Source organism: Oratosquilla oratoria, chromosome 5 (assembly GCF_046742065.1).
Source record: "Oratosquilla oratoria isolate Oo_2021 chromosome 5, ASM4674206v1, whole genome shotgun sequence".
Lineage (NCBI taxonomy): Eukaryota > Metazoa > Arthropoda > Malacostraca > Stomatopoda > Squillidae > Oratosquilla > Oratosquilla oratoria.
In genome coordinates, this window is record NC_134781.1 from 21,513,901 (window position 1) to 21,536,813 (window position 22,913).

Genomic DNA, 22,913 nt, shown 5'->3' on the forward strand with positions numbered 1-22,913 from the left:
CCAGATGATTTCTCGTCTGACCGTTTCCATCGTCGGTCAACAAACCCTAGACATTTTCTAGAAGAGAAGGTCCAGCGAAAGACCTAAGGTCGCCTTGGGGCCACCAGATTTTGAATCAGACTGTACAAAGCTTCTGCGAGACTTCAGAACCATTGTCGTTGTGACGTCATTCTGTGACGTCACTGACGTCATGAATTTCGACGTCATTTTACATGCTCTGAGGTCATATTCTATGTCACGTAGCAATCTCGTAAATGTGTTGGTTCGAGTTCGATTCTCAATGGATCTGAGAGTACATAGGGTTAAGGTGGTCAACGGCTATGGGCTTTGAAGAACTAGGACGGGTGGGCGTGGAAGGAAGTGGGCGTGGAGGGCGTGTGGGCGTGTGGGAGGGACCAACCCATGTCTGGACACGACGTGGAGCTTAAAGAAAAGAAAAAAATCGTTCAGGAAAGACGATTGGTACGGACAGTTGGGTGAGGGTGAGGGGAAGGGAGGGGAAGAGTGAGGGGAGGGGAAGGGAGGGGAAGGGGAGGGGAAGGGGAAGGGAAGGAGGCAGAAACAGTGCTGATTGGTCTCGTGAACGTACACACACACGCACACACACACACACACACACACACACACACACACACACACACACACACACACACACACACACACACGCATACACACACACAAGCATGCGCACACACACACACGCGCATACACACACACAAGCATGCGCACACGTGCATGCACGCACAGCAAGAAACCTGTGGAACTGCTCTGAAAATGGTTCCAATCACAAGAAGGGAAGAGGAGGAAAGGGGGGGAGGGGGAACGGGGGGGCGAGGTAAGAAGGCTGCAATCAAGGAAAGGAGGGAAGAGAGAAAAAAGGAGGTAGGGGGGAAGAGGAGGAGGAGGAGGAGGAAGAGAGGTCTGAAGCGAGGAAGGGATGCCGTGAGGAAGGAAGGGAAGGAAGAAGGGAAAGATGGAAGGATATGTGTATTGCGTATATGTATCGTATGTTTGTGTTGATTTATCTATGTATCTATTGCTTTGTCAGTCTATATGGTACAAATACATTTATTTATCCACACATTATAGTTTTGTTTATTTTTCCTGTTTATTTATTATTGTACTTGCTTATGCTTAGGGTAGTTACTCAACTGCCCAGCTCTCCCATAGTTTTCTCAAAAAAAAAAAAATAATAATAATAATGATAATAATAATAATAATAATAATAATAAATAGATAAATTAAGACTTCTCCTTCTTCCGCAGGGGCGTCTTCAACATCCTGGTAGCGTCCGACAGCGACTCCGAGCCCCGTCTGGTGGGGAAGTACGACAACGCCGGGAGCTTCGGCGAGCTCGCCCTCATGTACAACCTTCCGAGGGCGGCCACTATCCAGGCCATTTCGGCGGGCGCCCTTTGGGCCATGGGCCGGCAGACCTTCAGGAGAATCCTCCTCAAGTCGGCCTGCAAGAAGCGCAAGATGTACGAGTCTCTCATCGAGAAGGTCCCTATGCTGAAGACTCTAGAGGTAAGTGGGAGACTCCGAGAGACCTTTTAGTAAGGCGAGACTTGTTCCTCCAAGAGACTGAGAGACCCTGGAGGTACACGTTTATGGTAATGTCAGATGTGTTCTTGAAGACTAAAGGTGACTAGGAGAGTCTGTGTATTCTTCTAGTACTATCGATGAACAAAGGACCCAGAAGACCTGGTAAAATGAAATTTGTTCCCAAAGACTCTGGGGGAGGATGAACGAGTAACCCAGAAGACTGTTTATATATTTTGTGTATGTATATATGTATATATACATATATATATATATATATATATATATATATATATATATATGTGTGTGTGTGTGTGTGTGTGTGTGTGTGTGTGTGTGTGTGTGTGTGTGTGTGTGTGTGTGTGTGTGTGTGTGTGTGTGTGTGTGTGTTCATTTTATATATTTCTTTCTTTCATTTTGTTAAGACTAGAGGAAATTTGAGTTTGCGGCCATAAAAACCTTCTGGTAATGTTGAATTAGTTTCTGAAGACTTTAACGGAGACTCTGAAAGTCTTCCTTAAGACTAGAGGTGCATGAGACCTCTCCGGTTTTGATCATGAAGACTTTTCCTGAAGACTTTAAACGTGATTCGAGAGACCGGGAAGACTTTTTGGTAAAACAAGACTTGAACGAGAGACCTGACAGGGTTAGACATTTTTTAACGGATGACAGAAATTCAAACGGCTCATGGCGACTTCTGCTTGCTCTGAACTCCAAGCACATAAGGCAAAGGTGACGATCAGTCACTGTTAAGCGCCTTCAGGAGTGATCTCTAAGTTTACTTCATGAAGACTAAGAAGATCCTTCTGAATGACGCTTGCAAAAGGGACGGACGTCGGAGAGGATGGTCTCATAACATAAGAACATAAGAATGAAGGAGACTGCAAGAGACCATAAGGCCTACACTAGGCAGCTCCACGACACCCGTCCCTAAAACATACTAATACCTTAAAATTTTATGTATTTGAATAATTTCAGATAAGTTTCTTTGAATATTATTGATTTTATACGGATTCTTCTATTTTTCTGAATGATAGATTTCGAGTCAGAATTTAGTTGGTTTTAATCCGTGATTTTAAAGTAAATTTGAATTTGAGTTTTAAATTCAAGTTTTGGATTTCAAGCTTATTTAGTACGAACTTAACGTACTCGTTATTTCATGTTGACATATTGAAAGTTAAATTGATTAATTCTAATTAGATTTAAGATCTGAAATACCAAACTCTATACCTTTGTAGATTAACAAACCTACAACAAATATACCTTTGTAGATTAACAAACCTACAACAAACATACCTTTGTAGATTAACAAACCTACAACAAACATACCTTTGTAGATTAACAAACCTACAACAAACATACCTTTGTAGATTAACAAACCTACAACAAACATACCTTTGTAGATTAACAAACCTACAACAAATATACACATTTCTCCAGATTTGATTAATCGTATATTTATTTCGAATGCCCCCGAGTTCGAGACTGATCGTTCTGACCTCGGCTTGGTCTTCGGCAGATGTACGAGAGGATGAACCTAGCTGACGCCCTCATCCCGAAACCGAAGAGGGACGGCGAGCTCATCATCCAGCAAGGCGAAGCCGCCGACGGGATGTACTTCGTGGAGGAAGGCACAGTTCGCATCATCATGGTCAACTCCAACAAGGAGGAAAAGGAGGTGAGGAGGGAGAGGAAGGATGGGAGGAGGAGGAGGAAGAGATGGAGGAAAGGGAGAGGAATGATGGGAGGAGGAGGAGGAGGAAGAGATGGAGGAAGGAGGAAAGTAGGAAGGCACAGTTCGCATCATCATGGTCAACTCCAACAAGGAGGAAAAGGAGGTGAGGAGGGAGAGGAAGGATGGGAGGAGGATGAGATGGAGGAAAGGGAGGGGGAAGGAGGTAAAGAGAAAAGAAGGTAAGGAGGTAGGCCCAGTTCACATCATCATGGTCAACTCCAACAAGGAGAAAAAGGAGGCGAGGAGGGAGAGGAAGGATGGGAGGAGGAGGAGGAAGAGATGGAGGAAAGGGAGGGCAAAGGAAGAAAGGAGGTACGCTGAGTGAGAGGGAAGGAGGAAGAGATGGAGGACAGGGAGGGGAAGGAGGAAAAGGAGGTGAGGAGGGAGAGGAAGAGGAAGGATGGGAGGAGGAGGAGGAAGTGATAGAGGAAAGGGAGGGGGAAGGAGGTGAAGGAGGCAGGCTGAGAGAGCGAAGGAGGAAGGATGGAAAGAGGAGGAAGAGATGGAGGAAAGGGAGGGGAAGGAGGAAAGGGAGGAGGTGGAGAAGGAGGAAAGAGAGAAGTAAAAGGAGGAAAAGGGAAAAGGGAAAGATGAGAAGGAAGAAAGAGAAAAAGAGGAAAGACAAGGATAAGAGGAGGAAGAGAAAGAGGAAGAAGAGGGGGAAAACGAGGAGGAAAAAGAGAGGGAGGAGGATAAGGAAGAAGAAAGGGAAAAGGGGAGGAAGAGGTAAAAGGATTAGGAGTCGGGAGGAGGAGGAGGAGGAGGAGGAGCAGGAGGAGGAGGAGGAGGAGGAAGCACTGATTGGACGTGGAGGAAGTAAAGGGAACAGGGGGAGGAGGAGGAGGAAAGAGGAGGAAGGATAGAGAAAAGAGAATAAGAAGGTAAGACGTAGTAGGAGGGAAAGGAGGAGGTGGAGGGAAAGGAAGTGGAAGAGGGCGAGGAGGAAGAGGAGAAAGGTGGAGTGGGATTGGCTCCAGCTGTGTCATTATGGTCAACTCCAACAAGGAGGGGATGGGTCCTGAGAGGAGGGAAGTGGAGGAGGGAGAGTAGGGAAGTGGAGGGGGGAGAGGAGGGAAGTGGAGGAGGGAGAGGAGGGAAATGGAGGAGGGGGAGGGTAGAGAGGCGAGGAGAGTAGAGAAGGGGGAGAGAGGGAGGTTGAGAAGAGAAGGGGAGACGGGGAAGTGGGGAGGGGAGGGGTGGGGAAGGGAAAAGAGGTGGGGAAGAACGAAGGTGAGGGGAGGGGAAAGAAGGATAAAGAAGAGGATAAGGATAAAGAACAGGAAGTGGAGGAGGAGGAGAAGGAAGAAGAACAATTAACGTAAGGCTGACGAAGCATGGAAAGGATGAGGGGGGTAAACGAAGGGATAAGGAGGAGGAGGAGGAAGAAGAGGAGGAGGAGGAGGAGGAGGAGGAAGAGGAGGAGGACTGGAGCCGGTAAAAGAAGAAAGTCTTATTTGTCTCGGTGTCATACTTAAAATATTTTGTCCTGGTTAACGCCAGGCGACTTTAAGACACTTTCGCCTCTTTGGGTCGACTCATAACCGAATAAAGTCCTTTGTCCCAAACGTCCGGGTCTATGTGGCTCCTCCGAGTAATGGTTATACGCAGAGCTGGGCGCGTTCTTCGGTGCGTTCCGCTTTAGTTTGGCCGCGGTTAGAGCTCCCAAACTGTTAAAGCTTAAGAGACAAGTTCATACCGAAATAAAAGTCTGGTAGGCCACATACTATAACAAAGAAAAATTTCGTATGCCACATCCAAAAGGTAGGCCACATATTATACCGGCCCCTATATTGCTTTAATAGCTTGGGAACGCTAACTGCGGCCAAACTAAATCGGAACGCACCTAGGTACGCACCGAGGAACGCGCCCAGCTCTGGTTATAAGACGAAAGCACCAGGCAAGCCCCGTCCCAATGGATTTATGGCTTACATAAGAATGAAGGAGACTGCAAGAGACCATAAGGCCTACACTAGGCAGTTCCATGTCCATTACCACATGTCATCCCCAACCTTGACGTCCTCGTCTGACAACCTCCGAGGGAGGTCAAGAGTGCGGGTTCGAATCCTGCTCACGGCGCAGAGGTTAAGAACGGCATCCAGAGTCCTTTTGTCAGGCACCGTCCCAGGGCCCCTAAGCAAGGCACTTCGCGACGTCAAACAGAATCAATAGGGGTAGGGACCTGGAAGTACCAACAACAACCATGATGAAGAGATGCCAGAGGATGAAGTTCGAATCCTTATGATCACCGCCAAAGTTTAAAAACGGCTATATAAGGTCATGTAAGGTCACGTAAGGTCATGTAAGGTAAACTCCAATCAAGTAAGGTCAGCTTGATATTACTCAGGTTTGCAGGTCATTATCGAATGTCTTCCATAAGCTGAATAAAGCCGCCTAATGACAGTCTAGCGAGAACATGTATGACTTAATTTGCTGAGTGAGGCTTTGTTCACAATAGCGGTTTGAACCGCGCGGAAACCGCGGCGGTACTTCATGATCAAGGAAAAACTGCATGGTTGTGTATGAACGTCTCCACTGACTTGCATTGTAATTGAACCACCACGGTTGAACTCGCTAAAGGTCGCTTGAGATGTTCTTAAACAACTTTGGACACGCACACGACTACATACATAACATTCGCGAACGCACGTACACGCACACACGCGCGCGTAAATACACACACACACACACACACACACACACACACACACACACACACACACACACACACACACACACACACACACACACACACACACACACACACACACGACTCGATGGCACATTTGGTAGAGTTCCCGGCCGCCAATACGGTGGTCCGGGTTCAAATCCCACCCAAGGCTGAAATAATTTCAGTATGTCTGCGCTGCGAGTCGTTACTCCAACTCGCGTGGGCGGGGAGTTGTGTATGTGCGTGTAAGGTCACAGCGTTACCCGTAGATCGGTTGTATATGATCTCTGAGCTCTTCCGGAAGGGAAATAGCTTTGGACACGAGTCAAACACGTGATCCAAGACCATGGTGAACTACACACGTGCACACACACACACACACACACACACACACACACACACACACACACACACACACACACACACACACACACACACACACACACACACCATTTTTTGTCACTCTATTTGGCCTCTGAAAAATGGAACAGCTTTCCATATACGACATGACCTCACTTGACCTTACGTGACCTTCAGCATGTTATGAAACCGGTGTAGGTTGGGTCACGTGGTCCAATGACATGGCATTGCTCAACGCAAAATGGCGTCCTTTGAACTTCATCCCATAATATTGTAATATTTTATTCCTGACTCTAGGGCAATTTATTCAGGTAAAGCTGGTTCACAGCTTGATAAAACTAGTTTCAGATTAATCCCTTCCGGGTACACTGAAATGTGAGTATCGATGCCACAATGTAAACAATGTTTGGCCGCTGTGCCGGGTAATGGGATTATGGCAGAGAATCCGCCACAACATTACGCCTTGTTAGAGTGACCTTCTTCCTCGCATTCTACATGTGACACTTTATAAAGCAGAAAAAATAATAAGAAATACTTAAAGAAACGTAACCTAACCTGAGAACCTAGCCTTGCCTAGCCTTGCCTAGCCTTGCCTAGCCTAGCCTTGGCTTGTCTTGCCTTGGCTTGCCTTGCCTTGGCTTGCCTTGCCTTGGCTTGCCTTGCCTTGGCTTGCCTTGCCTTGGCTTGCCTTGCCTTGGCTTGCCTTGGCTTGCCTTGCCTTGCCTAGCCTAGCCTAGACTAGCCTAGACTAGCCTAGCCTAGCCTAGCCTAGCCTTACTGAACCTAATCTGCTCTAATCCAACCTAACCTAACCCAACCTAACCTAACCTAACCTAACCCGATCCAACCTCACAACCTGATAAAAGTCTCAAAAGCCCTGATTCCACTTATCAAACGAAATGGAGGACTGACAATTGAAAAGAAAAACTTAAACCTCATATGTCTGGTGACGTACCTCAACTGAACAGAATCGCCGAACGGTAACTAGAATAAAATATCTAAAGTGCAAATTTAAGGTAATTAGGATAAGCTATATACATACATATACCAAGGGCTCTTTTCCCCCTTACAAGGGAGGTAGCCAGAGTCAAAAGGCATAATTCCACTCCCACCCATTTCATCCCCATATAAATATGTAAATAAAGACAGTCTCACGATCACTTACGTATAAACAATTGTGAAAAGAAATCAAAATTTCTTAAAGAACTTCACACCAGAAGACCTCCCTCCCGTTGGCTCTCAGACCTGCAAATTATTCACCCCCCCTTTTAGCTGAATAAAATCGTTTGACGACAGATAGAATAAAATATACGAAGTAGACCGAGGTAGGTTCGTAGGTTCCCGCCCTCTGCCTAGGGTCTTCGTCAACTGATTTAAATCATCTGGCGAATGCAAGAAGAAAAACGTTCCGCAGAATTCAACTGCGACTCACTGGCGAAGACTCTTAAAGAGGATCTCATGAAAAGAGTGCAAGTGACCTAGTTTGGATTTGACCTCTTTACGAGGGACTCTCTCCGTGCTCAGATGTTTACATCTGCGGCGTGAGAAGGAGCGAGGTGGGATTTTGGAATTTGGAGAAGAAACGAAATCCTCAGCTCTTTCCACCATCTTAACCCCAAACAAGTGTTTTATTGTTTTGTTTTGTTGTTTTTTTTCGTTTTTTTTAGCATCTCGCGCCTCAGTCTCATTTCTTTCGTTTTTTTTCGTAGTAACCTCACGACATAGATTGATGTGTTGTATTTCTTTTTCGTAGATATCCCGTGTCACGACAGGGGGCTACTTCGGAGAGCTTGCCCTCGTCACCAAGAAGCCTCGTGCGGCCTCTATCTACGCAGTGGGCAACGTCAGACTGGCATGTAAGTAGACTCCTCCTTCTCCTCTTCTTCCTCCTCCTCCTCTCCCTCCTCTGCTTCTTCCTCCACTACTCCTCTACCTCCTCCTCCTCTCCCTCTTCTTCTTCCTCCTCTTCTTCCTCCTCTACTCTTCTACTTTTCGTCTTCTTCCTCCTCTACTTTTGCTTCTCTTCTTCCTCATCCTCTTCCTTTTCATCTTCCTCTTCTTCCCATTCTTCCTTTTCATGTATAATGTTAATGTCTTACAGTAGTAGAAGGAAGGGGGTCAGTTATGGGGGTCTCCCCTTGTAAGAAGAGACAGAGGTGAGGATGTTGACGGGTTTTGAAGATGGGCTGCAGGGAGATGACAATCTCTGACGTCCGTCTCGCAAGACCAATCCTGGTACTGGTTAAGTAGAATTAATGGATATTAACTGGAATGCCAACGGACAATTTGATTCAACCGGAGGATTTTTTTTTTTTTTTTTTTATGATGATGATATGGTTTAACGTCACACACTCCCCCCCCCCTATCAGGAGGCTAGGACGGTGCCCCTCACAGAGGGCTTTTGACTTTATTTTTTTTATTTTTTCATTTTATCTATTTATTTATTTTTTAATGTAATGTCTGTCATGTCTCTCTTCTGCAGTTTTGGACGTAGAGGCTAGTTGTAATGGACGCTTCAATTTGAACAATTTAGTTGATTATTTCATTTTATTTCTTAAAGATGTGATGTCTGTCGTGTGTAAAAGTATGAAGAAATGTCCTTCTTCTTCAGTTTTGGACGTGGAGGCGTTTGAGCGGCTGCTGGGGCCTTGCATGGACCTCATGAAGAGGAACATCGAGGACTACGAAAACGAACTCAGCAAGATCTTCGGCTCCAAGGCCAACATCTCCGACATTCGATGAAGTGAACCAAGAAGAGCCTAGACACTTCAAAAGCTTGTTTCTTCGTCGGGTCGGGGTTATAATATGTAGAAAGCTTGTCTGTTCGTGGTGAAGTGTATTCCCTTCCTTCCCTCGCCCCCCCCTTCCCCCCTCAACCCCCCGCCCCCTCCCTCCCTCCTCCTCTTCCCTCCCCCTTGTCCTCCTTCCTTAACCCATAAACACCCCTTGGCCATTACCCCCAATACACCAACCATCCTATTGTTGAGCTTCAGCGGAAGGCGCTGTAACAGGAGAGGATGGTGTCCTTGTTCCGTGGTGGTCGTCCTAGACGACGTCGTCATCGCCGTCGTTGTCGTCACCTTCGTCGTGGATACTGTCGTCATCACCACTATCACCACCACAAACTCCCACCACAACCGCCATCTCCACCATCACCACCAATCTCCCTCAACCACTTCCTTCCTCTTTAGTCCCCCCCCCACCACGACAACTTGTCCTACCTATGTGAGCCCTCCTCCGTCTCTCCAACATCTCCAACATCTCCACCACCTTTACCAGCATCTCCCGCCACAGGCAGTCTCCATCTTTACAACCATCACCACCAGCAGCTGCCCAATATTGCATTTGAATACTAATTTTAATTCTTTCATTGCCATATATAACATGCTACATGTGCCATGGCGGGTGTCACAACCGTCCGTCGCCGTGGAAACCGTTTAAAACCGTTAAAAACCGTTAAAAGCCGTTGGCAAGGAACATTTACACGGTTGCCAACTTGACCGTAGGGTTAACGCCAGCCCATCCTGTCAACAAGAACAGTAACAATAAAAAAAGATAGCCAAACCCATTTATCATATCTATCTATATATATATATATATATATATATATATATATATATATATACATATATATACATATATATATGCACTGGCGAACTTATTCCGCTTCTTGCATCACCCATGTAGTGATGCAAACGCACGCGCGTGCACACATGCACGCACATACACACATACATACACTGCCATACAGGCCCAGACATACACACAGACCCATACACACATGTACACATACGTGTACATATTTCTAACTAACTTTTCTGGGCGGAAGCTCTTGGATATATATCAGCGGGGTACCCCTCGCGAAGCGGTTCCAGGAACTCTTCCAGTAAAAATGCGTCACAAGATGGATTTCCCAGTCCCGGCTGGTGCCGGCCAATTCATAGATGCAAAACATGTACACATATTCGTACACACACACACACACAAGCACATACATATACGTAAACACTCGGAGTTCTATACGAGAACACACTGGAGGAGGAACATGCGAGAGACTACTGACGAAGGGGATACTTCTTCGAGGGTACAGGAGTCTGTCTCCTGTAGCGGAAGGACACACACACTCACACTCAAAACACTTCATAAATAAAACTCATTGGTTGGACACACCAAGAAGATTAGAGGTATTGGGGAGGGGAGGATTACGAACTTCTGTCTTATTTTTCTTCTCTTTCTTCCTCCTGTGACAGCTTCTGGAGAGGGGAGGTTTGGTTCATCCGCAGGTAGCCCATTTTCACTCCGGGAGTAACTATCATCGTCTCGCTTTCGAACGGAGAACGTCATCGGCGAAGAGGTTCCTCTCGAAGCTCCTCGAGGGCGACCTCTTCGTCGAAGACGCCGTCACCCTTGTGCCGAAGACCTCCCGAAGAAGTCTTCCGGTTCTTGTAGGGCGGCGCTGAATTCGGAGTCGTGGATAGTCCACTGGATGATCTTTGGGTGTGAGGGTCCTTCCTATGGACATCGGGGTGGATTGAGTGTTTGGGGAGGGAGTGGAAGAGGGCGGAATTGAGGACGAGGTTCTCGCCATTGGCTACTCCGGTGTGCAGGTCATTTGCTGATACGAGGACGTCGAGGACTGTTACTGTCACCAGGGAACACCGAGGGACAGTTTTTGGTCCACACGGGACTTTTACCAGTATGGAATAAAAAGGACAATGTAGTTTCTGGTATTGGCAGAGGTTACCATTAAAGGTAGGGGTACCATCATATAGCAACAAGTAACGGAGCAAAGAAGGGAGTAATATGGGAGAGATAAGAAATACTAGTACCAGGTTACTTGACTGAGCAGCTACTAGTTGTAGGTAAAGAGAGCAACTATGAATAGGGACTAGACAGCCAGAATTAGGTGAAAGTACTTGTACTATTAGAAAAAAATTACATCTACTGGTGGAACAGGGAACTACTGGTAGGATTGGGAAGTACTTGTAGGAGTAGAATAGCTTCTGGTAGGGGCACAAAATTACTGGTAGGAACAGGGCAGGTACTGGTAAGGACAAAAGGAGTACCAGTAGGCCTCTCGACCACCACAGACACGGGCAGGTTCAGTAGAGCAGGCTCAAACGACCTGCACTTCTACCTCCTCATCCAGCCTGCTATGCCTGCTCGACCTCGGCCTGTTTGGCCTTCTTTATGACAAAGACCTGCTGAGGGTACAGCCTGCCATCGGTAGCGTCTGCAACAGCCTGCTCATGGCCTGGAAAATCAGTGCTTTCAGTTTGACCTGCTACCTGCTTTAGCGACGGCCTGCACAAAGCCTGGGCGTTGCCTCAGAGAGGCTATTCTCTATTTATATGGTAATAGCCTGCACGGCCTGCTCACAGGCACAGGCATGTTGGCCTTCTCGTGTTTTGGCCTTCTTACAAGGTGCTATGCCTTCATTCACCGCTGGAGTTTGGCCGAGTTTGAGGAGGGGAGCCTGGACGACCTGCCTCAGCTCATGACCTGTCCTACACAAAGCACGGCCTACCACAACCAAGGACCACCCACACAGCCTGCCTGTGAGACGGCCCACCGTGTCAGAAAGAAAAGAATATGATTTTCTTAAGGTGCTATGCCACTCCCACAAAACAGTTACCCCCATACATCGGTGTCGTGTCCCTTATTACTTGGCCTTCTTCAGGAGGGTCTCACACGGTGTCTTGGGCTACTCTCCCCTCACCTCCCCTCTCTTCCCTTCCTGGAACCGCACCCCCACCTCTCTTTCCTTCCTGGAACCGCCCCCCACCTCTCTTTCCTTCCTGGAACCGCCCCCCCACCTCTCTTCCCTTCCTGGAACCACGTCCCCCCTCTCTTCCCTTCCTGGAACCGCCCCCCGCTCTTCACTTCCTGGAACCGCTCCCCTCTCTAACCCTTCCTGGAATCGCCCCCCCCTCTCTTCCCTTCCTGGAACCGCCCCCCCCCCCCGCTCTTCCCTTCCTGGAACCGCCCCCCTCTCTAACGCTTCCTGGAATCGGCCCCCCCCTCTCTTCCACTTCCTGGAATTGCTCCCCCTCTCTAACCCTTCCTGGAATCGCTCCCCTCTCTTTCCCTCCTGGAATTGCCCCCCTTCTCTAACACTTCCTGGAATCGCCCCCCTCTCTTCCCTTCCTGGAATCGTCCCCCTTCCAATCCTTCCGGACCTTCCTGCCTATCCTTATATTCATTCATTCACGCCTATCCATCTCTACCCATCCATCTACTTAGTTGAGGATGAGAGAGATCCATCCCTGGACAGCCCCCCTCCCACAGGGTACCCGAGGTTTCCACGGGGTAGTCCCCTCCTCTCCATCCAGCCCCATCCATTCTTCAAGGGGTCATCAACTCTTTGTTCTTCAGATCCTTTGTCTCCTCCTAGACCTTCTCCCTCTGCTCCTCGTTGCCCTAATCCTCCTCTTCCTTGTCCTCCTCCTTTCCCTCTTCCTTATCCTCGTCCTCTTCCTCGTCCTCTTCCTCGTCCTTCTGCTCTTCCTCGTCCTCCTCCTCTTCCTCGTCCTTCTGCTCTTCCTCGTCCTCCTTTTCCTCGTCCTCCCCTCTTCCTCGTCCTCCTCCTCTTCCTCGTCCTCCTCCTCTTCCTCGTCCTCCTGCTCTTCCTCCTCCTCATAAATTTGATTTCAAGTTCATGCTTGAAATCGCCCTGTCTAGCTTCTTTTGTATCATTGAAGTTCTCTCACTTCCTCTCCACCCCTCTCTCTCTCTTTTCTCTTTTCATAAAAAAAGAACCATAATCTAATCAAAAACTGCCTTTCACTTTGTGAGAATACGCGGATAATAATAATTATACTATTAATAACATTAACAATAATTAAAAAAAATAATGATTACAAAATACGAGGCAAGACATACGAAGAGGCGTTGTACAGACTGGAGATCAGGGGCGAGCGAAACATTAAGGAAATGAACGAAATACGGAAGAAAAAAAATAACTGAACGAAACGTAATGAAAGTGCAATGGGAGACCTACAGGGTTGTCAGTTTAATTCGATGGTCGAATTAGATTGTTATTCTTTATTTTTCTAAGGGATATACTATTTTTTTCTCATTTTATTTTGACTCGTACATACCTTGTCCTGTAATATTTAAGTCATTACACTAGAATTGTTAAGCGTGCATACCCAGGTCTTGCCCTTGGGGCGCCGCGCCCACCTTTGAGGGCGCCTCCAGAAGGAGACACAAGGTCCTCCTTCGGTCGACTTGTCGAGAACGAGGTCAGAATGTCACTACGAAAACCATCCAAATGCTCGAAGGATCGGTGGTATTCTCAAGACTGACATACCCGAGGAAGAGCCTTCTGGGTCCGCCAGTGGGCTCTGTGTTGTTCATTTTTTCATGAAATTTCTTAAAGAATATGTCACAATAGGTGCCCTTATGGCCGATGATTGCGTGATGATGTATTTTTGGTCTTTCTTTACGTTAGGGGTGCTCTGCGTGACGTCATAGTGTAAACAATGCCCCCCTCCTCCTCCTCCTCCCGCGCAAAAGCGACCACCCTATACAAGAGGAGGTCCTCCCCCGTTGCCGCCTTCTTCGGGGAGTGTCTGTCCACTTCGGGAGTCTCGAACTGAAGAACGGGGAGATCGCAGACTCTTCCTGGACATACCAGTGAGATATCTTTTTCCGTGTGGTAGTGTGGTAGGACGTTAGCTTTGTGTGTAATTTACGTGATTTGTTGAAACAATAATATAATAAGTATACAATGTATATATATATTATTTTTCTCGTAATTTCTCGTGTAGTTGTAGCCCTGGCTCCAATAATTTCTATCCTTTCTGTCGCTGCTCTGGGCGTTTGTGTGTGCAATATGTTTAGTTGAGTAACTCAAGGACAAAATTCTTTTTCCCAGCATCCCCATAGATGAACCTCAGTGTAGTGTGTGTGTGCGCGTGTGCGTGTGTGGTAACCATGGCGAGCATTCTCACATTCTCACGTCTTGGTCCATCCAAATGCAGTGAGATTTCATTGCATCCTAACGCTTATAAATATATATATATATATATATATATATATATATATATATATATATATATATATATATATATAACTCAAGGGGGGAAGTATTTACTTATAATTGATTGCACACCTACTGAAATTTTTGTTTTCTAGTTTAAAGGGTAAATTATATTTAGAAAATGAATATTGTTCCTGTACTTTCTTTATTTCTTCATACAATTTACTTGTCATACACATTTTCATACATTTTTTCCTTATCTGTCAACCTTCTATACATGCCATGAACCACTGATATTGCTTTGACAAGGAAGGGGCAAAGATATGTCCCGTGTGATTATTTTTGGGTGTTGGGGAGAGGCTACATAGACTGTCCCAAAATTCCCACCCTAAGGGGGAGGGTTGGGGGGGGGGGAAAGCTTCGTGACGTCACGTTGATATTTTTCTTTTTCTAAAATAAATACAAAAAACCGAGCACCTCTACGCCAAAGAAAATAAAAGTTCATGATTAGTAATATTTGTAATATTGCCTTTCCATTCCAATAAATGGTTACTCTATTTCTCTGTCGAAAGTGTTTGTATATTCTGGCGAATTTTGGCAACCAGTCCGCAAGAGTAAGATAATTGTCTACAGATTTTTCGTCCACCCAAGTGGGCCAGTTGGCTGAGGGAAGGCCATTATTATTATTATTATCATTATTATCATCATTTTGTTTTATCTCTGTAAGGCCGGATGCACGCCGCGTTCTGTCACTAGGAAATAAATAATGTCGCTTTTTGATACTGCACAGCCCCCATTACCTAATCTATCCACACGGAACTTCTGCCACTACGTTGACAAGTCTATAGACCCGTGCGTGGACTCGCATTAAAAAAAGAAATCGCGTACGCGCATTAAAGATATATATATATATATATATAATAAATAGATGCCATGAGTGACGGCCCAGCCCGTCCCTCGCCAGTCGAGTGACGTCACTGAGCCGATGGCATTGGTCAACTAAGAGACATCTGGCAACCTTAAGTGCAGTGAGAAGTTTCCTAGCCGTTGGGCGTAATGCAGTGACTTTAGCAAATTGGGGTCTGTAGTAATCAGGCATGCTGAAGGAGAAAGAAATGCAACCTTTGCCAATTCAGGGGCAAAGGTAGGAAATAACAAAACATAAATCATACTTAGTATATATGTTTATAGAATAAATTATATGTAAACTAACTATTAAACGGCATAACCTGTGCAGTGTTTTCTTATCCTTTATGAGATGAAATACGTGAGTATCCATGCATGCACTTACACATACGTACACACACGGACAACACATACACCTGCATATGTACACAAGGGAGTGTAATTGCTGCTGTAGCACATCCCTGTGGTGTTCCCTGCCACCCTGAAGGGGACATAGATTCCGGTTACCTTCTTCCACCCAGAAATGTAACAAAACTGAAGCTAGTTTAGTAGCCGCTAGTACTAGCTACAAGTTAACTTAGTTAAGAGCAAGTAAGGTGTTGACACTAAGATAGTTGGGAGGCAAGTTTACTAACTTTCCATTGACACTTAGCGAGTAGAAGGGTAGTTTGCAATTTGCTAGTACTAGCCTAAACTAGCCCGGTGTCAACAAAGTTTAAGAATGGAGCTTGAACCCTTCGCTAATACCCCAGTCCAAAATAAATCGCATGCAGCCTTCAAATCCATTGTGGTTGTGATTAACACCCCTTTGTTCTTCCAAAGGCTTTCATTGGGGATCTCCATAGTGAATCAACAGTCTTCAACTTGCTCTGTTTGCCTGCGTCTACCGTGTCTTCTTCTGTTGCATCCACCACTCGCATGTCCTCCTGCATTACATCCTTAACCCTTCTCTTTGGTGTTTCTCTCTTCCTGCTGGATCCATCTCCCGAATCATCCTCCCCACATACTCCTCCCTCCACACGTGACCAAACCATCTCAGATTCGCCTATCTAGTTTTTTCCACAACAAAGGGCCCTGTGTCTCTTATCAGCTCATTTCTGGTTCTGTCCAGCCTCATCAATCCTAATGAAAAACGCAACATCTTTAGATTTGCTAACTCCAAGTCTAATTCCTGTCTCTTTGTAATAGGTACTGTCTCCATAACATACAACATGGTTGGTCTCACTACCGTTTTATGGAATTTCCTTTTCATTTTTGCATAAAACATTCTGCCACACATCACTCCAGTCATCCTCTATCTACTTCAACCAGTCTACCTCTATTCTTTACCTTTCTACCATACTCTCCATTACTTTGTACAGTTGACCCTAAGTATCTGAATTCATCGACCTTAGCCACCTACTACAGTCATACAGTTTCCCTGTAGTCTACCTCATTTTAACACAAGCATCTAGTCTCTCTTGCTTATTTTCACTCCCTTTCTTTCTAGTTCATATTTTCATCTCTCCAACTCCGGTTCAAATCCCTTCCGGTTCTCAACCACAACGTCGTCCGCAAAAACCATCGTCTCCAAAGACTTCTGATCTCATCTGTCAATCTGTCCGTCAGATCTCATCTGTCAATCTGTCCGTCACTGTTGCAAACAAGAAAGAGCTCAGAGTCGATACTTGGTGAGATCGAGCCCTCACCTTGAAACCCTGGGTCATTCCTGTTGCACACTTCACTTTTGCTACACTATACTCATACGTATCCCCCACTACCCTTACATACTTCTCTGACACTCATGACTTTCTTACAGAACACCATAGCTCCTCTCCCGGCACCGCGTCATAAGACTTCTTCAAGTCCATGAACACAAAATGCAACTCCATCTGGCCTTCTCTGCACTGCTCCATCAACATTCTCAAATCAAATGTTGCGTCTGTAGTGCTCATCTCGGGCATGAAACCAAACTGCTTCTCACTTGTTCTTACTTCTCCTCTCAACCTAACTTCCACCAATCTTTCCCATATCTTCATTGCATAACTCATCAAGTTGCTGCAGTTCTACAGATCCACCTTGTTCTCCACTCCTCCATTATCCTTTCATCTCTTAAGATTTTGTTAAACAATCTGGTTAACGCCTTAAGACTATATTGCAGTCAGAACTCTTACATGAACTTACAGAACTAAAAGTACCCAAAAGTCTACTGTATCAAGAAAACAAGAATCAGTATAAAGATTCCATCACCTACAACTTTGCTCCTCCCAAATCATATCACATCTATACACGGGATACCTGAGATACCAAACAAGAAAATACTATCCCCAGCCGTGTTGTTTAATTATACTTTGCCCCGTAGGCATATGCGTGCACTGCTCGGCCCTCGCACGATACACCATGCCCTAGTTCAGCCAAATATACGAATGGTGAAGTACCAGTATCCAATAACCCTTTACAGTATACCTCTTTGAATACGAACTCGCTTGTTTCAGAGAACCTGAGCACATCAATATTCAAGACATCCGAACCAGTTAGACCAGGGTTTCTCAACCTTTTTAGCCATATCGCCCCTTTTTCAATTGAAAAAAGGATCGCCCCCCTTAATTGGAAAATAATAATAAAAATTATTGCAACAACGATGAACAACTAATTTAAAATATTTTACTCACGTTGTGTTTTAATGAGATCCTTGGGCCCAGCTGGTGCTTCGCTGCTAGATCTTTTATATTAGGCATAGAATTTGTCAGAAGCAATACCTGTGACGTTTTTCGCCCCCCTGAGCTCAAAAATTGCCCCCTGGGGAGCGATATCGCCCCGTTGAGAATGACTGAGTTAGACCTATGATGGTTCGTTTATGCTGAGGCTTCATGATCCACCACTCCAGCACGATCTCCTTTCAGGACCCGCACACTAACAGTCCCACCAAACGTAGCCACGAGTACAGTACGAGGATCCATCACACAACCCCGAATTCCCTAGCGTATAAACGCCCCCAATTCCCAGAAGCTCCCTATCTCCTTTCACTGCATAACCAACTCCTTCCTCTCATTCATCTACCGTAGAACTTGCCCTCGCAGCACAATAAAGAGGACCAACTTCCCATATGAAACATTACATCTAACCTAATATATAGCATCGTACCCGTATTCTCTTTACCTCAAAACCACCACCAAAGTAAAGAGGGAGGTAGAGAGAAGAAGAAAGTAGAAGGAAGAGAGAGATAGGAGAAGGAAGAGGGAGGTAGAAGGAAGAGGGAGGAAGGAGAAGGAAGAGGGTGGAAGAAGGAAGAGAGAGGAAGGAGAAGGAAGAGGAAGAGGAAGGACAAACACTCGTCATTCATTACATCCTAGTCTTCTAGACCTCTTAGTGACTTCCCTATATTCCCACATATCAATAATAGCTCTCTTTCCCCGAATCAGCGACACACAGACACCCAAAGGCGAGAAGTTGGTTTACGAAACAAATACTTCATGAACAAAGTACATTTACTAATCATTTATAGAAATCGTTAAGAAATTTTTTGGTGTCGACCCATCACTACTTTCCTCCATTATCAACCTGTCACCATTTCAACCTCCCCCTCCCCTCCACCTTCCCCTCCCCTACTCCTCCACCTCCCCCTTATGAACAAAGTACATTTACTAATCATTTATAGAAATCGTTAAGAAAATTTTGGTGTCGACCTATCACTATTTTCCTCCCTCATCAATCTGTCACCAAACGAACTCGCTATGAGACCCCTGACGACAGTGACCAACCCTTCCTCCTATAACCCTCCATAACACGTAATCTATAACCGCAATCGTATTTCACCAACCTGAACACTAAGACGACTAATACTGCTACAACGGGATTACCGTGGACTCCTGCTGCCATCCTCATTTGCACAGATGGTTCCCCGCTCTGACTGTGATGTAGAATATGCAGCTGCATTTCCACACACAATCAAGGTCCTTCTACCTCCCAACCTTCTGCTTCACTCTTTACCACCGAACTCAGTTCTTCACGATGCCTTAAGTCTTATGTCTAACTTCCTTTCTTATCTTTAGTCACTATCTCTGACTTCTAAAACATCCTAGAACAGTGGCGGACAACCTATCTAAGTAAGAGTGGCAAAATGAGCCAAGTCTTTCATACAAAATTTTCTCTCCTGCCAACAGAGAAACATAAATGATAGGCCTACGTACATACGAGTATGGGCCACCCCTCCCCTCCTCTCGCTTCCTAAACCCCTAACCCGCCGCCCAGAACAGGATCTGGTTACCAATGGTCATACAAAAGAAGTTGGGGATTCATCAGTTATTTGTTTTAAAGGGAGCTCTAGGTTTCGTGTGTCGGACAATAAGTCATTAGTGTGCCAGGTTTGGCACGCGTGCCAAAGGTTGCTCACCCCTGCCCTAGACACTCCTTCCAATTTCCACTTCGACCACCTATTGGTTCTCTAAATCCACTCGTGGCTCACCTAAAATTGAAAAAAAAACTTGATGGTTTATTCTAAAATTCCCCAAACAGTGAGGACATAAAGATCAGTTCTAATAGTCTCTAAAAAGCCTACTTGAAACTTACACCACTTATTCTAGATGTGAAGGGTTCGAACCTATGGACCGCAGGGAACAGGGCAAGGACAGTAATCACTGGCCTCCCTCGACGCCCTTTTCCAAAGCTTCCAAAACCAGGTCTGTAAAAAAAAAAAAAAAAAAAAAAAATCATCGAACCTGAGTAATCTATGAACTTGATCAAGGCAAGTGACCTACGAGCCTACCATGTGGCTGTTGCCGGTCACCTGAGGGCCATGGGTCTCCTGCAAGGAGAGACTTGGGGCAACAGATTGATCGATTAAAACGCGTGGAGTAGTGGAAAGGGGCAATTGTCCCCAGACATCTGTTCCTCTAGGTGAGTGGTTGTCAACCTTTTTCAATCCATTCCTTCTACCTTTCATCAATTCTCAACATTCTTGTGTCTCCTCTTCATGTTTCTCCCAAATCCTATCCCGCCAAAAAAGGCAAAATAAATAAATAAATTAATAATAAAATGCTGATGAAGAGAAATCCTTTGCTTTAGTACCAAGTTGACAATCATAATCATCTTATCTTTGATAGATTTTTGTGATATGCTTAACTTACATCACTAGACTACATTACATAGAAATGTATAATTAGTAACAGCTGGCCATGAGCCCCCTAACCTCTTGTTAAAGGATTACAAAGGTGGAGCATGCCGACAGGAGACCTTTTGGTCCATATCAAGGGGGCCCTTGGGTTGAAAAACACTGATCTAGGAGCAATAAGAAACAAGGGACAAAGATTCCACAAGACTCATTCTTGTATTTCTAAAACTAAGGGGCAAGTGTCCCACATGTTTCAACCTAGAATCGCTAGGGCCAAGGAGATGGGCTGGTTGACATACTCTTACGGGAGTCGAACCGAGGACTTTTGACAGATCAATGATATTGCGCAATGTTCCGTATTGTACAATATCATTGACGGTGTAGGGATGGTATTGAAGAGGCACACGTATTCGGCGTGTACATTTGATGTCTTCAGTATATTGTGATATTCTTCAATACCATCCGTATACCGTCAATAATATTGCACAATACAGAATATTACGCAATGATATTGATCTTGTGGTGCCCGCTTTATAGATCTTTTCTTCAAGGACGTGATGGCGAAAAATGGAAAGGTAAAAGAGGGGAAAGAGGAAATAAAGAGAGGGTGGATGATGGAGAAGGATGAGGTGGAGAGGGTGAAAGAGAGAGGAAAAAGGGGAAAGGGAAACATAGGGTGGGAAGAGGGGCTTAGGAGAGGGGGGAAAGCGAAGGAAAATGTGAGGAAAGAAGAAGACTGGAAGAGGGAATAGAGGAAGGGAGAGAGACGAAATGGGGGAGAGGGGAAACTGGAGAAGGGAGGGTGACAGGAATGCGGTAAGAGAGGGGAAATGGAGAAGAGAGAAGGGATTCGGAGATGTACGATAGGGGAAATGAGAGGGGAGTGGGACGAGGGGAAGAGAGGAGAGGGAAAGGAATGGGGGCAAGGAAAAGGTAAGTAGTAAAGAGAATGGAGGAAGGGAAGGGTTCAGAAGGAAGAAGGAAAGGAAAAGGGGAAATGGGTAGTAAGAGGGGAAGAGGGAAAAAGGGGAAATAGAGGGGGAAGGGGAAAGAAGGGGAAGGGGAACGAGTAAATGGAGAAGGGGAGAGGGGAAATGGAAAAGGGGAGAGGGGAAATGGAAAAGGGGAGAGGGGAATGTGAGAGGGGAATGTGAGAGGGGAAAGAAGGAAAAAGAGGAATAGGGAGCGAGGAAAGGGAGAGAAAGGGAAAAGAGGAATAGGGAAAAAGGAAAAGAGGAATAGGGAAAGGGGAAAAGAGGAATAGGGAAAGGGGAAAAGAGGAATAGGGAAAGGGAAAAGAGGAATAGGGAAAGGGAAAAGAGGAATAGGGAAAGGGGAAAAGGAATAGGGAAAGGGGAAAAGAGGAATAGGGAAAGGGGGAAAAGAGGAATAGGGAAAGGGGGAATAGAGGAATAGGGAGAAGGGAAAAGAGGAATAGGGAAAGGGAAAAGAGGAATAGGGAAAGGGGGAAAGTGGAATAGGAAAAGGGGGAAAAGAGGAATAGGGAAAGAGGAAAATAGGAATAGGGAAAGGGAAAAGAGGAATAGGGAAAAGGGAAAAGAGGAATAGGGAGAAGGGACAAAGAGGGTGTGGAAAGGGGAAAAGAGGAATAAGAAGAGAAAAGAGGAATGGGGAAAGGGGTAAAAGAAGAGAGAAAGGTGAGGGAGAGGTGAAGAGGGGAATGTAGAGAGGGAAGAAGGGGTCAGGGAAAGAAGAGAAAGGGGAAAAGGGAGAAGGGGCAAGATGAGGGGAAATGGGAGAGGGAAAATGGGAGAGGGGAAATGGGGCCTGGGAGAGGGGAGAGACAGGCGGCAGAGGTGAAAGGGGAGAGGGGAGGGGAAATGGGAGAGGGGAAGCAAACTAGAAGGAACAGGGAGGGGGAAGAGGAATAGAGAGGAGAGGTGAAAGGGGAAAGGGAGGGTAAAAGGGAAAGGGAAGAATGGAAAGGGTAATGAGAAGAGTTGAGAAGGGGAGAGGGTGAATGGGAGAGGGGAAGGGGAGGGGGAAGAGGAGAGTGGAAGGGATGAGGGGAAGGGAAGAGGGGAAGGGGAGGGGGAAGGGGAGGGGGATGGGGAGGGGGAAGGGAAGGGAAGGGGGAAGTGGAGGGGGAAGTGGAGGGGGAAGAGGAGAGTGGAGGGGGTGAGGGGAAGGGGAGAGGGGAAGGGGAGGGGGAAATGGAGGTGGAAGAGGAGAGTGGAAGGGGTGAGGGGAAGGGGAGAGGGGAAGGGAGAAGGGAAAGGGGAAGGGGAGAGGGGGAGAAGTGGAGAGGGGGGAAGGGGAGAGGGGGGAAGTGGAGATGGGGAAGTGGAGAGGGGGAAGTGGAGAGGGGGAAGGGGAGAGGGAGAAGGGGAGAGGGGGAAGGGGAGAGGGGGAAGGGGAGAGGGGGAAGGGGAGATGGGGAAGGGGAGAGGGGGAAGTGGAGGGGGGGAAGGGGAGAGGGGAAGGGGAGAGGGAGAAGGGGAAAGGGGGGAAGGGGAGATGGGGAAGGGGAGATGGGAAGGGGAGATGGGAAGGGGAGATGGGAAAGGGGAGAGGGGGAAGTGGAGAGGGGGAAGGGGAGAGGGGGAAGGGGAGAGGGGGAAGGGGAGATGGGATGGGGAGAGGATTGGGAAAGTGGAGAGGGGAAAGG

The 22,913-nt window shown here is 46.3% G+C and overlaps 1 protein-coding gene across 7 annotated transcripts in view; it reads left to right on the plus strand.

Moving 5' to 3' along the window:
• Positions 1 to 15,521, plus strand: part of Pka-R2 (cAMP-dependent protein kinase type II regulatory subunit) — a 504,771-nt gene extending 489,250 nt beyond the window's left edge. For all 7 annotated transcript variants that reach the window (XM_076185008.1, XM_076185006.1, XM_076185013.1 and 4 more), the window contains 4 exons: positions 1,266 to 1,527; positions 3,062 to 3,220; positions 8,059 to 8,161; positions 8,917 to 15,521. In XM_076185008.1, the coding sequence (XP_076041123.1) occupies positions 1,266 to 1,527; positions 3,062 to 3,220; positions 8,059 to 8,161; positions 8,917 to 9,047 (655 nt within the window). In that variant the 3' untranslated portion in view covers positions 9,048 to 15,521. The remainder of the gene's footprint in view (positions 1 to 1,265; positions 1,528 to 3,061; positions 3,221 to 8,058; positions 8,162 to 8,916) is intronic.
• Positions 15,522 to 22,913: the final 7,392 nt, after the last annotated feature.